General features: G+C 44.9%; 1 protein-coding gene across 1 annotated transcript in view; it reads right to left on the minus strand.

The window, feature by feature from the left end:
- The window catches only part of ARFGEF2 (ADP ribosylation factor guanine nucleotide exchange factor 2), a 2,483,667-nt gene that overhangs the window by 2,130,084 nt on the left and 331,339 nt on the right, over window positions 1–22,244 (minus strand). Inside the window, exon 3 of the mRNA XM_044089932.1 lies at window positions 1,398–1,521. Coding sequence (XP_043945867.1) covers window positions 1,398–1,521 — 124 coding nt within the window. The remainder of the gene's footprint in view (window positions 1–1,397; window positions 1,522–22,244) is intronic.

A 22,244-nucleotide genomic window follows, 5' to 3' on the forward strand; every position in this document is an offset into this window, starting at 1 on the left:
CAACATGTCTTTAGATGTGGGAGGAAACTGGAGCACCTAGAGGAAACCCACGTGATCACAGGGAGGACATGCAGACTACGCACAGAAGACAACCCAGCCGAGGATCGAACCGAATAACCTCTTGCTGTGAGGCAGCAATGCTAACCGCTGCACCACTGCGGCCACCCCTGAATTTAAAGCTATGGGACTCGTTCTCTCTAACGTACTTACACAGGGCATTTTTTTCATCATTTTTCTTTATATTATAAATGTGTTAAGTTCTCTCCCTAAAACTTCTAATGGTCTTACCGATATAAAATCCTTGGCATGACTGACACTTGGCAATGTAAACCACTCCTTTTTTGCCACAATGATATTTACATGTAAGCTGGATGTTAACCTCATGGTTCACCCTAAAACTGGAACCCTCCATTATAAATTTACACTGCCCACGGTGCCCGCATTTCATCATACGACCGACCACCCGTTTAAGCATCTGTGTCTCAATAAAAGTTTTAAGGCACATGTCCTTCCTATAGACTATAGTGGGTCTCTCCCCAACTTTTTGTAGTTTTCCTGATTAACGGAAAATATGTTCCAATGTCTATTAATGCCGGCTCTAATTTTCTCAAAATGTAAATTATATGGTAACACCATAGCCTTGTTGTATGGGGTCGACTGACTCACCACAATGTTCAAAGGGAGACTGCTTCTAGTTCCAAACAAAGGAATGGAATTCCTTGTTTCTTTTTATTTCTAACTTCAAACTCATATTGTCCCCTTCATCAAAGATTTCTTCTGGTGCACCGGGTGCCAGCTGTTGAAATGTGGAAGGCTGTTGGAATAGGTGGGCTTCCTATATAGTGTTGAAACAATCAGTATGCAAGACTGGCACAGATGGTCAGTTGTGACCAATTATTCGAATCAGAATGTGAAAGGCTCAACAATATGTTGGGGGCTATGGACTATCCTCATGAATTCGTCAATAACACTGTTTGAAGTTAGAAATAAAAGGAAACAAGGAATTTTCATTCCTTTGTTAGGAACTAGGACAGAGTGGAGGAATGCAAGCAGCAGTCTTTAGGGTAGAGGTGATACTAGAAGAACTTGAGTTCATTTAGGCTAAATTAAACAAAAATTACATCTTTAGTTGTCTTCAGTGACCCAAGTGAATAAGATTTTAAAATGCAAGTCGCCAGGCAGACTGGTAATTAACCTCTCAATTTTTTTCAGATGTATGTGAACATTTATTGTGCCTATCAAATGAAAATCATTTTTGTAGCATATTTTAACCAAGTATAATGCATTATTTCACTGTTCTGCTGCACACACTTGTGGGACCTTCCAACTTCCTGTTTCAGAGGTACCCAGTCTGTTTAGCTGCATACAGATTTCAACAAACATAAGCTAACCAGTACCTGTAAACAATCTAGAGATGTGCTCACAATCCGAGGTGATTTTGACTGACAGGCCAACTCAAATGGGAGAAAATATTTATCTGCTTCAATGAAGTTCGACTTCGATACCACAGCTACACCATCTCTGTAATAAGAAAGAGCAATATTATCAAAAGCTACAAATAAAAACAGTTAATACAATCAAACAGAAGCACAATGGTTCTCATTACAAGGCAATGTAACTTTACTTTTTTCCACTTTAAGATTTGACTACCTGTTGGAGGAAATCCACATTAATTTTCCTAACATTTCTACACTTTTTCTATGCAAACTCTTTAGCAGGGGATGCTTGACCTCTGACTGACTTGTTAGCTTTAGAACTCTCAACTCCAGCATTAATCATACTCATTCTTACAAAGTACCTAATGACGATCATGCCAATGCACTGTAATGCTTAAAGATTAAGAATGTAAACTATGTATTATACTGGATTGCAAATCTCTGCTTACATACAAGTATCATTTATTAATGTGTTTTGTTATGATTGTGGTGCTAAAAGATTAGTAATGTAACTGTATTGTACTGTACTGCATATCTCTGCTTTTATACATAGATCCTTGATTATCATGTTTTTACAATACTTTGTAATATACTGTGGAGCTTTTCTCCCCGGGCCTCCAGTGAAAATGGGTATCTGACCCAGTGGACCTCCTCGGTCAACAAATGTCAATAAATATAAATAAATAAATGCTGCGCAGTTACCGACACTTGTTTAAAGCCTCATTAAGTACTCTGACAGTAGAAGGCTACAGGGCCTTCCACACATTTAGACCAACAGTGGCAGACACAGGAGCTAAAGACAGACGTGTCTGGAGGTGTCTTGATTTACATTAGCAATAGATACAACTCCAGGTTGGTTAAACAGGATGATGTCCTGGAGTTCATTCATGTCCAAGTCTCTACAGATAAGGTTCCTTACCACGTCCTGACCAGCTACATATTTCTCTCTCTCAAGCTCATAACCTAGACCTACTTAGAGGCACTCTCCATCCAACCAAATACCCTATTCAAGGGAGGCTCTAACTACCCCTCTATAGACTGGGAAACATACACCGTCGCCAATTTACAGGCACAATGTTTCCTGCACTTTATAGTGTGCATTCCAACCAAAGGATCAAACATTGGACCTAGTACTCACCAACAAGGGAGAGCATTGCAGTCCCCCCACCCCATGTCATGTCCTCAATGGTGAGGTCGAACTGCAAAGCAGTCTACCTTCGAAATAAAAATCAACCTGAAAAACTCAACTAAAACTGTAACAGTTAGTAATCTATTCTAAAGGAAACTGCATACTATTAAGCAACAGTCTGTCAAAATTCACGGCTCTCCTAAACCCTGAGAACACAGCTACCTATGCAGAATTGTTTACAGATACACTGTACAAACATTTAGATGGATGCAATGAGGCTGCCATACCTACCTGAAGTAAGCCGAGATCTATCACCAAAAACAGACCCCACTGGTAGAATCCTTATCTTAAAAGGGTATATAATAAAAGAAAAGAAGTCATGGCCAAAGCCAGAAAGAGCAACTCTCACAGAGACAGCAGCTCTCTGGTTCAACCAAACAAGAACCTGATAAAGTCCAACAAGGCCAATTATGAAGTCGGGATAGCCTCCTATGCTAAGGACAATCACAAGGCCTTCTTGAGCTATGTCAGGAACCCTAAAGGTAACACTCAGCAGTGAGCAGAACTGGTGGTAAATGGCACAACCTTCACTAACCAGGTTGACATAACTAATCTATGGCTGATAAATTTAGCTCCAACTTCACCCCCCCACTACTCCTTGTAAAATCCCTTCTAGCATATCCTCCAACAATTAACAGGGAGCAGGTCCTGGTGGCATTCGCTATGGTAAAAAAAAAAAAAGAAGTTATGTACCTACCATAATGTTCCATGTTAGTTGTCTTCTTCTCACCTTCTTTCTTGTTGGTTGGGTTCAGAGCTGATCCTCGGCTCCGACTCGGCCATCTTCTAAAGCTCGAGAGCTGTTTACTGGCTCGAGGCCTCCCCATATCCCATGATGCCTGGCGCTAGATACCCAGATCTCATTTGGTAAGTCTAACTGCAGACATAAAAGGAAGGAATCCTATCCTATAATGCATAAACCCTACCATAGAGACTACTAGGCAGAGAGGAATATCCAGAGAAGACTCGGCCAGTGAAAAACCATAAGGAACTCTTCTCGGTCTACTAGGATAGGGGGATGGAGGGTGGGATGCAAGAAAGAAGGCGAGAAGAAGACAACTAACATGGAACGTTATGGTAGGTACATAACTTCTTTATGTTAAGTTGTCTATCTCGCCTTCATTCTTGCTGGTTGGGACAGCGTCCCTAGCACCTAAAATCCTGGGTGGCTCATTGGAACAAACTCTTCAGAACAGCGGAACCAAAATCAGCTCTGCTCCTGGAGACCACATCCAACTTATAATGCAAAATGAAAGTATGTGGATTGGCCCACGTAGCCGCAGCACAAATAGATTCCATGGGCAACCTAGCCTGAAATGCCACAGAAGTGGCTAAAGCTCTGGTGGAGTGACCTTTTGGTTTAACAGGCAATTCTTTATTCCTCAGTTGATAGATGAATGTGATGATAGTAGTCAACCACCTGGACAAGGTTACTTTTGAAACTGGAAGACCTTGTTTACCTTCAGCATAGGAAAGGAAAAGCTGGTCCGATTTTCTGATATCCTTAGTCCTATGCAGATAAAAGCGTAGTTGCCTGTGAACGTCTAACTGATGCAACTTATATTCCGCCCTGTTGGAGTGGTTGGTAAAAAACACAGGAAGGTCAATGGACTGATTCAAGTTATTTTCAGAAGAGACTTTAGGAAGGAAGGAAGGAAGGATTAGTCCTGAGAGCAACCCTGTCATTGTGGAACACTAGGTACGGAGGATGGATACAAAGAGCCTGAAGTTCCGAAACTCTTCTGGCTGAAGTAATCGCTACGAGAAAGAGGGTTTTCCAAGATAAAAACTTCAAAGAACAAGAAGCTGCAGGTTCAAAGGGGGGCAAAATTAGAGAATCTAGAATCAAATTCAGATCCCACAGAGGTGGAGGATCTCTCAATGGGGGCCTAAGCAGAGTGGTCCCTTTAAGAAAGGCTTTACATAGCTTATGAGACATATTACTTTCGGACAGGCCAAAGTGAAAATTTGAAATTGCAGCTAACTGAACTCCAATTGTAACGGAAGCGGACCCAGCATGAGAGAGTTCTGCAAGAAACTCCAAAATGTGGTGTACAGGGGCTGAAAAGGGGTCTATACTCTTAGCCTCTGCCCAAGAGGAAAAACGTTTCCACTTACTAGCATAAGTTTTTCTAGTGGTAGACTTGTGCGATGATAAAATGATTTTGCACACAGAGTGGGAGATATCAGGAAGCCTGGCTAAAGTTGGAAGTGGAGCAACCAAGCAGTGAGCTGGAGAGATTGCAGGGATTGGTGCAGCCCACCCAACTGATGGATCAGCAGGTCTGGAACTGGGCCCAGAGCCCAAGGCTGCTAGAGAAGATGATGATGCAGGAACGCGGACCATATTTGTCGAGGCCAGTAAGGAGCAATGAGGATCATTTTGCAGCCCAATATGGTAACTTTCTGTATTAGCTTGGGGAATAGGGGAAATGGAGGGAATGCATACAGAAGTCCCTGAGGCCAATCGTGGACAAGAGCGTCTCAGGGGGTATATGTCAGGGAAGTGGAAGGAGAGAGAAGAAATTGCTGCACTTGCTGTTGAAGGGGGTGGCAAAAAGGTTGCAGCAAGGTTGGCCCCATTTGCGGAAGATTTGGTCTGCCACTACCTGATTCAGAGACCACTCGTGAGGCATGACAATTGCTCTGCTTAGCCTGTCTGCTATGACGTTGGATTTCCCAGGGATGTGCGTTGCGATCAGAAACCATTGGGAAGAGATCGCCCACTGCCAGAGTCTGAGTGCTTCTCTACATAGGGGGTAGGATCTGGTTCCGCCCTGCTTGTTGATGTACCACACTACTGACATATTGCCCGTTTGAATTGCAATGGTCCCGGTAGGAAGAGAGTCTTGAAGAGCTTGCAATGCTAAAAGCATGGCCCTCATCTCCAAGACGTTTATGTGCAGATGGTACTCGTGAGGTTGCCAGGTGCCTTGGACTGTTCTGCCCTGATAATGCCCCCCCCACACCCGATCAGGGAGGCATCCGTGGTCACCGTAGCAACTATAGGGGGGAGTACAATTGGTCTGCCCTGGGGCACTGATGTGGAGAACATCCACCACGCAAGGTGCTTTTTGCATGTTTCTGTGATCATAATCATGTGAGACATGGGAAGCTGCTGGAAGGACCATTGGGTGAAAAGAAGCCACTGGAGAATCCTCATGTGAAAATGAGCTAGAGGAACGAGTATGATCGCTGCTGACATGAGACCCAGAGTTTGGAGGACAAACCTGACTTGAATTCTCTTGCATCCTAATAAGACCTGCACATGCTGGCGAATGACTAACACCCTGTCTGGTGGAAGGCTGACTGACATGTCTTTTGTATTTAAATTTGCACCTATAAAGGTGATAGACTGACAGGGTGACAATGCAGACTTTTCGAAATTTATTGCGATACCTAGTTTGGAGCAAGTCTCGATGGTGTAGTCTCTGGCTCACAGAAGGTGATGCCTGGTGGTAGCAGTGAGGAGCCAGTCGTCTAGATATGGAAACACCTGGAATTTTTGCCGTCTCAGGTGAGTGGTAACTACTGCCATACATTTGGTGAACACCCTGGGGGCTATGGTGAGACCAAAGGGCAGAGCTCTGAACTGATAATGGCTGGCTCCCAGTCGGGAGCGAAAGAATCTTCTGGAGCGTCTGTCCATTTTGATGTGGTAGTACGCATCCTGAAGATCTATAGAGCACATCCAGTTGTCCTGACCCAGAAGGGGTAAAATGGACTGCAGCGTGACCATCCGAAACTTCATTCTTTGTACAGACCTGTTCAGTCTGCTGAGATCCAGAATGGGTCTCCAGTCCCCTGTCTTTTTTGGCACCAAAAAGAACCATTAGTAAATTCCGGATCCTTGCTGGTCTGCTGGGACTTGCTGGATGGCCCTTTATCTTAGCAGTTCTGAAACTTCTTGATCCCTTAGATTGGGTGGAACATCTGGAAGGGACTTGTTTAACCATAAGGGGGTGCGAACAAAGGGAATTCTGTAGCCTCCGGATATAACAGACTGTACCCATTTGTCTTGTGTTATGTCTTGCCAGGTTCTTGGGTACAGCGATAATCTTCCCCCGACCAGAGATGGGCAGCCGGTCAACCCTTCAGGGATGCTGGAAGGGCTTCTCAGAGAAGGATTCTCTGCTGCCCTGGTTTTGCGGACCCCCTCTGCCACAAGGGCGGCGTCTGTTATTGTTCCCTCCTGTGGTCCTAGATGGGAACTTACCACATGTGTCCGGCAAGGCTCCCTGGGATTTCCGGAACCACATCTTTCCACTCTTCTGACCCTTGGGATATGGTCTGGAAGGAGTGGAAAAACAGACACCCATGGCAGAGAGAGTCTTGCCTTCCTGCTCACACCTGGTAAGGGTGTCCTTCACCTGTGATCCAAAAAGACAGGAACCATCAAAGGGGGTGTTGGTGAAAGACGCTCCGAAAGGTTCCGCAAAGTTACATAGCTGCATCCAAGCGTGCCTCCTTAGAGCAACGCCTGTCCCTGTGGCCCTACTCGCACCATCGGCTGCATAAGAAATGAGCCTCATGGAGGAGTTCACCACTGAATTAAGAGTCGCCAGCTGGGAGGGTGCCTTAGCCTGGGCCCCCTCAGCTGATGGATCTTGGAGGGTATCTCCAAGCTCTTTAAGTAGATCCCTTTGAAGACGGGTAAAGTGGCACAAATAATTCAGAGACCTCATGGAAAAGGTCGCTGAAGAGAACATCCGCTTCCCATATCTGTCCATCGTCCTGGACTCCTTGTTAGGGGGATGGACAGATGAAGATGTTTCAGCCAACTCCTTCTTTGTGGCCGCCGCTACCACCATGGCATCAACTGGGACACCTTTGGTGAAAAACTGCTTGTCCTGTGGTGCAGTAATAAATTTACCGGGTCTTCTGGGGGTCGGTTCCACTGTGTCTGGAGCTGACCACGCCTTCCGAGCCACAACAGACATAAGTGGGTCGAAAGGCGGAGACACCCAGGAGGTGGAAGGTTGGGATCCAAATCATCCAGGAATACCAACTCATCCTCGGAAGGGCTCAGGGCAGTCCAGTTCCCCCTCTGCCTAAGCATCTCAAGGATGTCTGAGAAGGAAACATCTTCAGAGGGGGATCTCGGGGACCCTTCTGAATCCAAGTCGGTATCTGATGTGACAGACTCAGGGGAGTCAACATGCTTCCTCTTGCATTTCCTCTTATGAGGCGGCTCCTCTGAATGATAAGGGGAGGCCTCGGAAGAGGAAGATACACCCAAAGGGGTACCCTGGAGCGCTGGTTCCCCACGCTTGGGGTCTGGAGGAGGGGCAAAGGCAGGCGCAAGCACCATAGGGGGAGGAGCTGAAGGGGATGATCGGTGGGCTGACTCAGGGGCCAGCACACTCCTCATGACCTCGAAGGCGTCCCTGCTCGGATGCTGAGAAGGCTCCGGTTCCGAAGAGATCGGAATTTCTCTCCACACCGAGGGGGATGGCTCCGAAGCCGATGTAGGAGCCAAGCTCACCTGTGCCGAAGCTCTAAGGGGGAGAACGGGGTCAGACAAGGGTCCGATGCCACTCACCCCCTCGTAGCCGACGTGGGAGTCTCGGCGCCCAGATCCCTCCAAGGACGGAACCAAGGAAGTGATCGGAGCTGACGACGGAACCGAAAGAGAAAGCATCGGTGCCGATGGTTCCACGACTCGAACCCCAACGAACTCCGGCTCCGAACTCAAGGGAGGAGTCGGAGGAGGAATAACTGCAGACAAGGATGGAGCCGACCCCTGATGAGGGGGGCTGGACAACATTTTTGCTAGAGCCTGCGATTTCAACAGCCTGCTGACCACTCTCTCCATGTCGTGATCAGAAAGTCTTGATGACCGAGAAGAGTGGGAGGACCGATGACTGCTCTCTGACTGAAGCAGAGGAGACCTCGGAGCCGAGCGTATCGACTCCAGGGAGGGAGACCTAGATCTCTTTCGACTCCCCAATGGCTCTGAAGTGCGTGTTGGAACTGACTGGGAGGCAGGTACATCAGTTCCAGCCGGAACCGAGGCAGAAGGAGTAGCTTCACCCAACGATGGCTCCGAACGGGGAATCGAGGATTTGGGTGGCTTGGAGGACTTCACGGGCTGAGCCTTAGCCGGTGACTCCTCGGGCTTAAGTAAACCCCGTAGGATTAACTTATTCCTATGCTTCTGCAGGACTCTTGGGCTGAAAGCATGGCAAACCGAACAAGAGTCCTGCAGGTGCACAGCGCCCAGACAGTAGACACAAGTGTGACCATCTGTCAGAGACATCTTCTGACAGCATGAATCACACTTCTTGAATCCAGACACTTTAGTATCCTTGGACATGGTAACAAAGCAGTCACACCAAGGTGAAACGCGCACGCACACACACAAGAAAAACAAGGTAGCCGTATAACTAATCTAACAATCTAAAGTATACAGAGCTAACACACTCAAAAAACTACTCTAAAGGAGAACAAAACTTTTTTTTTTTTTTTAACAGCTTGAAAAAGAAAGTTAGCCTCTAATTTAAACGGCTAAGGGAAAGGTGGGGGGAGGGGGAGGGGGAACTCTCTAAGTAAAATGAGTTTCTAAGAAAAACAGTAGGGATACAGAACAACTAAGAAAAATATGCTATACAGTGAAAAATTTAGTAAATACAGAACAAATACAATAAAATATATGACCTGAGCCAGCAAGACAACCTCGCAGTCTGAAGCGGCAAATGAGATCTGGGTATCTAGTGCCAGGCATCATGGGATATGGGGAGGCCTCGAGTCAGTAAACAGCTCTCGAGCTTTAGAAGATGGCAGAGTCGGAGCCGAGGATTGGCTCCGAACCCAACCAGCAAGAATGAAGGCGAGATAGACAACTTAACATCACTGCTTCAGTGGGCCCCAGCAATATCTCCAGCTGCCTCCCAAATAGCCTAAAACATGACCTAGCAGAACCACTTCAGGCAGTCTTCAACTACATCCTCAAAGCAGGTTACATGCCAGGTGAATGGTGGACCACAACGATCATCCCCGATCATAAGGGTGGACCACCAACTGACTCCATGAACTACAGTCTCATCAGTCTGAAATGTCTAATATACAAAGCCATGGAACGAATTATCACAGAAACGATTAACAAAGATAGTGGCAACCTACAGACACTGGACCCATCCCAGTTTGGCTTTGCTAAGGAAAGATCTTGCCTACTCAACCTGGTAGACTTTTTTTGAGAAGGTCACCATGGCCATAGACGAGTAGAAAATGGTAGCTCCTACCTACCATGACCTGGCCAAGGTTTTCAATACAACACCCTACTCAGGTACTGTTGACAAACTCTCAGAAGTCACTGGATTGCTGGATGGCTCACATAGGGCCCAAGAAATCAGGATTGGTGACACCACCTCCACCAAGAAACAGGTCACAAATGGGGTACTCCAGGGCTCCATGTTGGGCCCAGTCCTTTTGGGCATCTACTTCTCATAAATCAAGGCCAACTTTAAAGGCCTCTGACTCACCAAGCACACAGATGACTGTAAACTGGGAAATATCATCGATTCTCCCCATGACACTAACATCCTACAGAGGGTCTAACAAACCATTGACTGGTGACAAATCTATGAATAAGAACTCAATGTGAAGAAATGCATTATAGTGCCTGTTGAGAAATCAGTCACCCAAGTAAATTACTCCATCAATAAAACACCCCTAAGAATTGAACAGATAGTTAAGGATCTGGGAATATACATATCTGGTCTTCAGCTACCCAACACGTAAGAAATTCATCTATGTTGCCCAACTCATAAGCAAGGGTACAGCATCCAGGTCTAAGAATTTGTAGTGGCATTCTACTCGGCCCTTATCAGCCCCATCGAGTACAATTTCCCCTTTGGCATGTACCCAAACCAGGCAATTATAACAGCGGGAAACCCCTCAAAAGGTTCCTCACCAAGAGAATCCAGGGTATGAATACCCTGTACTACACAGATCACATTAAGACCCTAACTGTGTACTCAGTCTCCAACAGGTTACTGAGAGGTGATCTTTGCCTAGCATATAAGGCATCCTCAGATCCAGTTCTGACCTCAGATCAAGCTGCAGACCTGGATTTTTTATCCAGTTCATAATGTTTGGCAAATGGGATGCAACACAGACCATACTGTTGCAGTACATATCTCAACAAACACACCTTCAACTATCCTTACTACACACATTCTCCATGCTTACCAAAAATCAACATCCAGTCATGCATATCACATCGACATTCATTAACTTGTACTCTACATAAATCACAAAATTATACAAATTCACTCCTATATTTCAAATACTACTACTCCTCCTTCATGGAACCATCAATCCTACTTGATGGCCCTCCTCACTCTCATATTTCAAAATTAATACACAAAGTCTACAGAATAAGATTAACCAACTCAATGCCCTCATCACCCAGCACAACCCAGACATCACAGCAATCAAAGAATCATGGATATTTCCCATCTCTTACTACCAAACAGAGCCCAGAGCATTACTTCAAAATTGTCGGAACAACTAACTTTTTTTTTAAATCTCAAACCAATGTCCATCATCTAGCTCAGGCTAACCCCCAATACTGGTACCTTACTAAACTGGTTACTAGTCAGCATAAAGTACAGTTTTGTACCTACCATAAATGTAGATGTCCGATAGGTATGCATCTGCAGTCATAACATATGGGTTTGTCCTGCCTCAGGCAGCCCTTCGGTCGGCCGGATTCCAAAGTCTGGGTCTGGCCTCGGCTGATGTCGCCCCTAGCTTGCCCTCTACCTCTGGGATGCCTGTTCCTGCCTCTCTGGGCTCTGTCTGAGTCTGGAAAGGACCAATTCTTAGTAGGCCAGTTTCTGCTGAATCTCAGTGGTTGTACTTGCAGAAAATCCTTAACTGTTTGCACAGATTTAGCCTTTTCTTCAAATTTCTTTAAGACCTCCTGAGCCGAGGAGCCAAATAATTTTTGTTTTTCCATTGGAGCATCCAGGAGTTTAGCTTTAACATGGTCTGGCAGGGATTGTTCCTTCAGCCAGGCATGCCTACGAATAACTGCCCCAGTCATAGCTGACCTACATGAAGCCTCCAGTGCATCATAACCACACTTTAAGAAATGATTACTAACCTGCTGTGAGTTATGTACCAGGTCCTGAAGGGATTTACGGTCAAGGGGTTCAGAAGAAGTAAGTTTCTTATTCAGTTCATATAACAAATACTCTTGGTACTGTATCATATGAAATTGACAATTTAATGCCCTCACAGAAAGAGTTGCAGAAGTATATACCTTCTTTCCCCATCTCTCTAAAGCTCTAGACTCCCTTTCAGAAGGGAGAGGATTTTTGACAGTGGCAGCTGCAACCCCTTTAGGGCCCTGAGAAATAGTGTCTGGGTCTGCGGAATGGGCCTTATACAGATGGAAATGAGAATCCGGGACACTGTAGTATCTATCAGGTTTGGCAGGTGCCGGGGGGTAAGAGTATCAGGGGCTGTACTAACATCATTGTACACATCATCAATAACATGCAAAACAGGAGGTATAGCTAAGGGCCTATGTTGAGGCAAATGCAAAAAGGTCCTTAATCTCTTTCTAGAATCAGAAAATTCCTGACCCTGCCATTGAAAATGCTCTCTCATGGAATGTAGAGTCTCACCAAAAGAAAACTCTTCAGGAGGGGAGGCCGAAGGAATAGATTCTTCAGCATCAGAATCCTCATAGGGGGAATAAGCCTCCTTCTGATGGTCTGTTAACTCAGATCCATCTGTAGACTCATCTGAAGAGCGTTGGTCAGAGGGCTCAGTCCTGGGCCTTTTGTCTGGTGGTGGGTGAGAGCCCCTGTCCGGGTGAGGCCGAGAACCTCTAATTAAAGAAATAAGATCCTCTGCAAGGCTGAGGATCTGAGAACTAGAAGAAGAAGACCTCTGGGAGGTGGTTTTGGGAGGCAAAGCTTTAGTAAGTTTGGCAGCTTTAGCCCTGGAAAAAGCCTTAATGGACATGGAAGCAGGGGGTCTAGCTGCCCCACGTGCAGGAGTAGATTTGTCCAAAGGTATGGTGTCGGACATTTCCTGGACACTGGTTACGGTAGGTAGCTCGGTAGCCGACTCAGCCGGGGCCTCCGGGTGGTCGGTTGAGTGGATTTGGTTAAAGGAAGCTCCGAGGACTCGGTTTCAGCCAAAACTGAGACACTCGCGGTAGGCCTTAGCGTGGTTTCAGCCGAAACCGCGGGCCGCAAGTGTCGGTCCTTGTCCTTCCGTTTTTTCACCAAATGCGAAGTCGGAGTCTCCGACGGCATCTTATATGCGAAATTAGCCCCAAAGAATTCCTCTGCAAACTCCGACCGACGTCTAAGAGTTTGTCGGTTGAAGGAAGCACAGGCTGAACAGGCCGAGACGTCGTGGTCTGGGCCTAAGCAAGGGAGGCAGCAAGAGTGGAAATCCTTATGAGGTATTTGTTTCCCACAAGTTAAACAATTATTTACTTTATCTGACATCGGCTGAGGCAAGAAAGAGTCCCCAACGGGGTACTTAGCTTTTTTGAAGTCTTCGGTAGCTGAATTTCTTCTCATCACAGCATCTGACCGACCGGCACTTGCGAATTGCTTCTGCTTCGGGCACCGCGCGGCAAGAAAGACTGAGGAAAATGGCGTCGGCTGATGCTTTTATACCCCAGACGCTCTGACGTCGGGGAAAGTGCGACATCAGCCGAGGCCAGACCCAGACTTTGGAATCCGGCTGACCGAAGGGCTGCCTGAGGCAGGACAACCCATATGTTATGACTGCAGATGCATCCTTGAAGGACATCCACAAAACCGAACAAATCACTCCACCTGGCTTAACCTACTACCTCCCACTCTCATCTCCATCAAGCATTATCAAATTCAGTGCCCTACTACAAAAATATTGCATCTACCAAAATAAGTAAACAACTTCTGCTTACCTTAGCCTACACAGTCTGATCCACAATGAGATAACATACCTTCTTACCAAGTATAACTACGCTAAATTGCACAGCAACCCACCAGTCAAAATCTAAAAACTAATAATCTCACTCTCTGAGACCTCACAATCACTGACATGGTCCAAGGTTTTTGGTCAGAGTCAAAGGTTTACCCATAAGTCAAAATCTAAAACAATAACCACTCCCTCCTAGACCTCATAATCACAACTCTTCACTAATCTCCGATTTAAATATCCATCCACCATCTATCAGCAACCACTACCTAATCAGCTTTCTATTACATTCCCCCACCAAAAGATCATACCAGAACTGACCTCTTTTAGAACCAAATCAGAGTACAATATCAATAACCTCAAATCCATCCTCAGCATCCACGACTGGTTCAACAAACAACTGAAGTAAACCTTGCTGCAGAATTACTCACCAAAACCCAAATAAACCTAAAAGACACCTTTTTCCTTCTAAATACCTATCTGTACTAAACCAAAACAAATGACTGGTTAACCAATGAAATTCAATTTTTACTAAAACTCAGGAATCAAGCATGGTATTCTTGGAAAATCAACCCAAATACAGACACAAGAAAAATCATAGTCCAACTCAGAAAACTCTCAAAGAATGCCATTAGGGCACAAAATCCAGCTAATAAAATCAACACAAAACGCTATGGGCCAGATTCATAAAGCGTACACTAAGTGTACACAATATGTATTCGAGAACATTCTTATCACATTTTTTCTGCTTTCGAGTTTCGAAGAAAGATTACACTGTCTACACGTAGTCTTCATTTTGTGGTAATCTTTACGAATCCCTGTCAATATTTAAAGCTGCAAGAATATCAGTAGGAAAACTAAAATAAAGAGGAAGAAAGTGAGAATTAAATCTGTGTTGTCTGTTCACTCAGAACGGTGTACACTTAGCACAGGCGTTATTGAATCCCAGGGTACATTCAACACACCCAAGGAAGGAGACACTATCCTTCAGGTTTTACAAACTGGCCGGGGAAGGGAGGGCAGTTGTCATATGGACTGGAATGAAAGGATCTACTGTTATTTTAAGTACATAACTTTCATATCCTATTTATTCAGTCTGTCTGATCTGACATATGGGTCAGAAATCCCAGCTGTGGAAAGCTCAAGTGGCCTCAAGACAGGAGCCTTTCAGTATGGAAGCTCCGAAGGAAGCTTTGGAAATGCAGTCAAATTCATAGTGCTTAATGAAGTTGTGTGAACAACAAATCACTGCTTGACAAATGCCATCCATGGAATGAGATGGGAAATTAGCAGTAGAAGCTACCATGGCTGAAAGAGGTAATCCCTGGCTTGTAAGAGAGACTCTTTTCAAGGGACAGCCAGGAGTCAGCTACAAGTAAAGGAATACTTTGAATCCCTGGAGTCGTAGATGAGCTGTTACTACCAACATGCATTTGCTAAACACCCTGGGAGCCAAGATGAGACTGAATAGCAAGGCTCTGAATTAGTAATGACTGGCTCACAAACGGAACAGGAGAAATCTCCTGTACTCCTTTGTGAGACTGGGTAGAGGGATACATGTTTCTCGACTGCCACCATTGTGAAGCATTCAGGCAGACCTTCAAGGATTCCTGGGGCATCTATCAAGATAAGGGCTTGCAGAATTCCCTTGTTCTACAGACACCTCAGCCCCTGGGCCCATGTCAGTTAAGAGTGACCTCCTCTGCCACAGCCACTTCTATTAGAAAGTGAGTCATAATGATAACTAGATTTTCAAAATCAGGGAGAACGAGGCCTTTTTTGGTTCCTGTTGAAGGTGCATGGGGAGGCCATGAACTTAACTCCCATCACAGAGACAGTCTTACTGTCTTATTCATTTTTCTGCATTTGCTCTTTAACCTTAGAGCTAAACAGAGTAGTATATTTAAAGGGAACACTGAAGGATGCCTTAATGTTGTACATGAAATTATATAAGTGCAACCAAGCAGAGCATCCCACAGCGATGCCTGCTCTGACTGCCCCATCTGCTGCATTATGCATTAGGCATATGGAGAGGTTGATAATAGTGGACATGGCTGGCAAAGTAAAATGAAGTTGTTTCTGCAACTCAGGAGACATTGGATTCTTTAAAGTGGATAATGCTTGTTCAGGAAGATCCTTCTGAAATCTCATCATGTGTGGCTTAGTTCACAGTCTGAATACAAGCCTGAAGCATACGTCCACTTTCCCAGTCTATCTATCACCTGAGACTCCTTGTTGGGTAGCTGGATAGGGGAAAAGTCCTCAAACATAACTCTTTCTTGGCAGATGCCGCTATAATTACAGAGTTTAAAGAAAGGGTTTTGGACCAATACAAGTCTGTCTTGTTGGGGGGGCATGAGTAGGTTATCCAGCTTCCTTGGCACCACTTCACAGGTGTTAAGTTTCTGCAATGACTTTCTAACCATCAACTCTATAAGACTATCGGTGGGAGGGACAACCCAGGAAGTAGATGGTGTCATTCTGTATGCCTCAAACAGTACCACCTTGTCCTGAAAGGGAAGGTCCATGGGCCAAGACCCGCTCTGATGCACAAGTTCCAGGATATCTCCAAAAGTAGCATCCTCGGGGTGGGGGGTATTGTGGGGATCTCTCACCATCCACAAAGTCTATGTTTGAAGCAATAACGACACATTTCCTATTACATGTCATCTTCTTAGGGGGCTCAGCTGATGGGCCTTTTGAGTCCACAGAAGGCCATCTCTGCACCAGGGAAGAAAAAGTGGAGATGAAGGAATGACTACCATATAGATGTCTCTGCAGAAGCTGAGGAGACTGACTGAGGGTCAATGGGTAGAACCATTGCTCCTGGAACCTGTGGATCGGCCCTCTGGGCCAAAGAAATAACCATCCCCAAAACTCAAAGGCCATGCCATCCCCTAGCGGATCCAAAGAGGTCACTCCTGTTGTTGGATCCAATCCCCAAATGAGGAGTGAGACAATGACCTGAGAAGGATCTGCAGTTTCTCTATGGAAGCAGTCACCATAGGTTCATAGGTTGGTACTAGGCTAACGGCCTTAGGGCCTATACAAGCATAGCCATAACAATTCCCTGGTTATTTCTTCCCACACTATTTACTTCCTTAGACCCCTGTCTAGCAGGGCGACTGACGTGCTCCCTTTTCTCCCATCCAATCATAGGTAGGTACTAGGCTATCGGCCCTGGGGCCTATACAAACCCAGCCAAAAAGGAACCCTGGCTTTTGCCACCCAAGAAAATTATTTTCCTGTGCCACTGTCGAGCAGAGCCACAGAGGTGATCCCGGGGTGAATTTCCTATTTCCCATCCAATCATCAAGATTTTTCTTGAAGAGTGCTAATGAGGAGCTTTGTTTGATATAGATAGGTAGTTTATTCCAGAGTATGGGAAGTCTCTGGGACAGGAATCTATCCCTTCGGCATGTTCTGTTTATTGTGATGACAAGGTTTAGGTCCCTAGAGCGTGTAGCTCGGACGGATTGGGATTTCTTTAAGTGGGGCATGTCCAACAGCTCTGGGTTTGACATAGCTTTGTATGTTAGGCAGAGATCACCTTTGAGTAGGCGATATGCGATGGAGTAAAGCTGGAGTTTTTTTTAAACGGTCTGCGTAGGGCATCTGTTTGAGGCCGGCAATCCTCTTTGTGAAGTATTTCTGCGGCCTTTCCAGTTGTTGCAGATGTCTTGTGAGGTACATAACAAAAGGGGCGTTTTACTCTATAATGGGTCTAATGAGTGATGAGTAGAGGGGAACAATGACCTCTTTTTTTCTGGATGAGAAACCTTTTGTGATGAGGTGTGCCATGTAGAAGGATTTCCTGACTACTGTGGCGATGTGATTATCAAAGGAAAGACTACTGTCCACCTGTGTCCCAAGGTCTCTTATTATACTTTCAGTGTTAAGTATTCTACCGCCTATGTTGTAGTTCATGGGTACAGAGTTTTTACCAAAGGAGATGACAATGCACTTTTTGGCATAGAGCTTGAGGCCATGGCTTTGACACCAGGCATCTGTCTCAGTGAGGCCCTTTTGTAGGATGTCCACACCATTAGGAGTTTCGATTATGGCTCCTAGTTTGCAGTCATCTGAGAACTTCATTAGCCAAAGACCTTCTGTGTTAGCCTGTACTTCAGAGAAGTAGATACCAAACAGGAGAGGACCCAGGACTGAACCCTGTGGTACTCCACTTGTCACTCGTCTGAAGTCAGATTTGGAGTCTGCTACTTTCACTGTGTGGGTTCTGTCAGAGAACCAGTTGGCAACCCATCTTGTGACATACGGATTTATACCTAGTTTAGTGAGCTGTTCTTTGTCCACCACTAGTAGAATATAGCTAGTCCAATGTTTGTATCCAGCAAAGGAGTGTACGTTGGTGTCTGAGCAGCAAGTTCCTCAATCCTAACAGTATGAGGATGGGACCCGAAGAATCAAACTAGCTGGGACACCCACTTAACTCCTCGATTCCAGGGGTCAGATCTTACAAGGCTGGAACTGAATGAATCAGATCTAGTAGTCCCAGAGCCAACAAAACTTGGATTGAAGGCCTCTGAGCCATAGGATCTGGGTTGAAAATGGTTCCAAGATGACCAAATCCAAAGGTGGGATCACTGAGGTACCTGACGAGGAGTAAAGTGAACAGATCCTACCAGCTTTATAGCCAGAGTGGTAGGAATGACCCCCATCTTAATGTGGGTCTTCAGAAACCTTTACAAGAGACAATCCAAATTTACTCCAGATGTACTTTTACAGGACATGAAAGATTTAGTTGAAAGAACCAAAGAAGGCCTTGAAGGATGTCTATTTTTTCCAAAAAACTGATTTCCTGGAGAATCCTGAATGGTAATAGCTTGTCCAATGTTTGTATCCAGCAAAGGAGTGTATGTTGGTATCTGAGCAGCAAGTTCCTCAATCCTAACAGTATTAGGAGCTGGAGTCGGAGGGTCGATGTATTGCTCAACCTTTTCTTCTGATCAGAATCTTTGAAGTTTTGCCACCTGACTTTTTAACCCTTTAGCAATTAGCTTATTCTGGCAGTCTGCCAGTGCCCTAGGTCCAAAGGCAGTACAAATGTTACAGAATGCAGTTAAATGGGAGACTCCCAAACACAAAAGAAAAGGATCATGGAGATCCCCTGGTAGGATCTTGTAGCCACACTGTGCACATTTGTTAAAGCTAGTAGGCTTCTCTGTATCAATAAAAACTGAAGGCAACACCGAATACAGAAGCACAACATTAAATATCACCCCAAAATATTTTAAGTAATGAGAGAGAGGGTTAACTACACACTCTACAAATTACTACAGTAAATTTCTAAGAGCACTACACTAAGCAACCATACTGAGAAACCTAGTACTTGAAAAATTATAACGACAATGCTCACTCTTAGCTTAACCAGTTAAAAAATACAATATCAAACATAATATAAACAGATAAAACACTAAAGGCGGGAATGAAGATTTGAAAACCACCAATGCAAATAGAAAGGAAATAAGTTCTCAGAATAAATATACAGAAACTGTAAAAAAAAGAAAACAGTGCTACTTAATTTTAGAATAAATAATAAAAAAAACTATGCAAAAATACAATGTATTTTGAAATTGAGTACTTACCTGCCCAGATTTTGCTCCTACATGGAAGGCAGCAAACAAGATCAGAGTTACTGAGGTGGAGCAGGTCATTATGGGAAGGAAAGATTCTGAAGACCTCGATGATGAACCACTAAATTTGCCATACTGCATCTGAGCAATGGCTGGAGAACCCATTTGTCAGGCTGGACAGACTGAATGGATAGGATCTTGTATTAGTAAACCCAATCCCAACCCCCCCCCCCAAAGCCCACCAAACTCTCAAACTACTGCACAATCTTTATCCTTCTCACCCTTGCAAAAATCCTCAAAAAATTTTTCACACTCAATTAACAAAATATACGTCTAACTATAACCTCTTCTGTAACAAACAAAGGCTTTGGGTTGGCCAGAAGACCTCAACAGCCCTATGGACCCTAACTAATTATATCCTACTAGTGGTGGGCAAAGAACAGCTCACAGGTGCCATCTTTACTGACCACAAAGGCAGTTGATTTAGTAAATCACAGTCTACTTTGATGCCATCTAGTTGACAACAGCATTTGTCTGGATGCCTTTACCTTGGTTCAAAAGCTGTATATCTAAATGACACTTCGGTGCTAAAATTCTTTCTTCTCTCTGTCTCTTTCTCCGCTAGCCAATCTAAACAAGGTGTTCCGTAAGACTGAATTCTTGCTCTACTCCTTCTCTCAACGTTCATCAACTAACTGCCCCAAGATCTCCCTCACATCCTACTCTTCCTCTATGCTGATGACATGGTACTAAAAATAAATCCCTCACAGCTTTACAAAAACAACTTCAGTTGGACTTCCTCCACTTGACTGACTTCATCAATAATAATAAACATAATCAATTTATAACAAAAAACATGCTCTTTGGAATAAAACAAAATTAAGCAAAGCTACCTCCACACTACAAATCCCTGACAATTACAATGCTAAAGTACAGTTTTGTACCTACCATAAATGTAGATGTCCGAACAGGATAGCATCTGCAGTCCTTACAAATGGGTTGTCCTGTCGTCAGGCAGCCCTTCGGTCGGCCGGATTCCAAAGTCTGGGTCTGGCCTCGGCTGGTGTCGCACTTCACCCGACGTCATAGCTGCAGTTCTTCGGGTATAAAGGCATCAGCCGACGCCATTTTCCTCAGTGTTTCTTGCCCCAGATGCCAGTTGCCCTCTTGGATAGCTACATTTTTGGATAAATGCCAATGTTTCCAAATAGTAGAAGGCAAACACAAAAAAAAAAATTATCATGTATGTACATATATACAACAAATACACCATAAGAGATCCCCCCCAGCTAGCTATTAGGTGGGCAAATACCCTAGGAGTACCACAGAGGGGAAGGAGGGTGGGTAATCCTGACTGCAGATGCTATCCTGTTCGGACATCTACATTTATGGTAGGTACAAAACTGTACTATGTCCTTCAAGGATGCATCTGCAGTCCTTACAAATGGGTAGAATACCATAGCCAAACTAGGGGAGGAGGAAGAAGAAATTATGGCGTAGTAAGGATCCCTTGCAAAACAGCAGTGGCAAACCCTGCTCGGGATCTGGAGTATAAAGGTAAGTTATAATGCTTGGCAAATGTATACACGGAGGTCCAAGTAGCAGCCTCCATAATGTCCTTGGTAGCCACTCCTCGTAAGAAAACTGTGGTAGTGGCTGTAGCCCTTGTAGAATGAGGCCTTATGTTCTGTGGAATTTCCTTTCCATGGTAGGAGTAACAGAATCTAATGCAATTTCCTATCCACTTGGAGATTGTCTGTTTGGAAATTGCTTTTCCTTCCCTTCCTGTTGCATATGCTACCAGAAGCTGGTCGGTTTTTCTATTGCCCTTGGTTCTGTCCAGGTAGTAGCGTAACTGTCTATGTACATCCAATGTATGCAGCAGTCTCTCCCCCCTGTTCTGCGGATTGGGAAAGAAGGTAGGTGGATTGCCTGGTTTAAAGACACTCTGGATACCACCTTAGGCATAAATGTAGGATTAGTTCTCATGGACACTCTATCTTGATGGAAGATTAGGAAGGGTTGCACTGCCATTAAAGCCTGTAGTTCCGAAACCCTTCTTGCTGAGGTAATTGCCAGCAGGAAAGCAGTTTTCCAGGATAGGTGTTGAAGATCTGCTGTTGCTGCTGGTTCGAAAGGGGGAAGTGTCAATTTTTCTAGTACAAAGTTAAAGTCCCATGCTGGCAATGGTGGTTTCCTAGGAGGTTTTACATTCTTAATTCCTCTCAGAAACTGCCTGAGTAGAGGATGCGAAAAGACAGGTGGATCGAGGCTGTATTCTGCAGAAATAGCTGATGCATGTATTTTGATGGAGGAATAGGACAGGCCTGTATGGAAAAGCTCTGCCAAATACTCCAGGATGTTGGCAATGTCTACCTTTGACACATCTTTGCCCCTGTCGGTACTCCAAATGAGAAACCTTTTCCATTTTCCTGCATAGTTCCTTCTTGTTGATGGTCTGCGGGCCTCAAGGATAATGTCTTTAACCCTTTGGGATAAATCTGGGTTAGTTGCTGTTATGTAATGTTCCAGGTAGTCAGTTGCAGAGCTTTCAGGTTTGGATGCAGGATGTTGTAGTCGCTCTGAGTTAACATCAAGGGAATCAGGGGTAGTGTCCACATTTTCCCCCGGGACATGCTCCTTAGTAATGGGTACCAATGTTGCCTTGGCCAATCTGGAGCTATCAAAATTATCCTTGGACGTTCCTCTTTGATTTTCAATAGCACCTTGTGCATCAAAGGAAGAGGTGGGAATGCATATGCTGTCAGGCCTTTCCAACTGAAGGATAGAGAGTCCACCTTCCAAGCAAGTGGGTGGTATGTTCTTGTGCAAAATTTCTCGAGCTGGTGATTGAGTGGGGATGCGAATAGGTCTATTTGTGGCAGCCCCCATTTGTTTGTGATGGCCTTGAAGATGTCCGGGTGTAGCATCCATTCGTGAGCATCCGAGGTAGTTCTGCTTAATATGTCTGCTAGGATATTTTCTTTTCCCGGTACAAAAATTGCTTGTAACTGAATGTTGTAACTCAGAGCCAAATTCCATAGGTCCAGGGCCATTCGGCATAGAGGGTATGAATGAGTGCCTCCCTGTTTG

The sequence above is a fragment of the Protopterus annectens genome, chromosome 12.part0 (genome assembly GCF_019279795.1).
Source record: "Protopterus annectens isolate FY-2018-M chromosome 12.part0, PAN1.0, whole genome shotgun sequence".
NCBI lineage: Eukaryota > Metazoa > Chordata > Ceratodontiformes > Protopteridae > Protopterus > Protopterus annectens.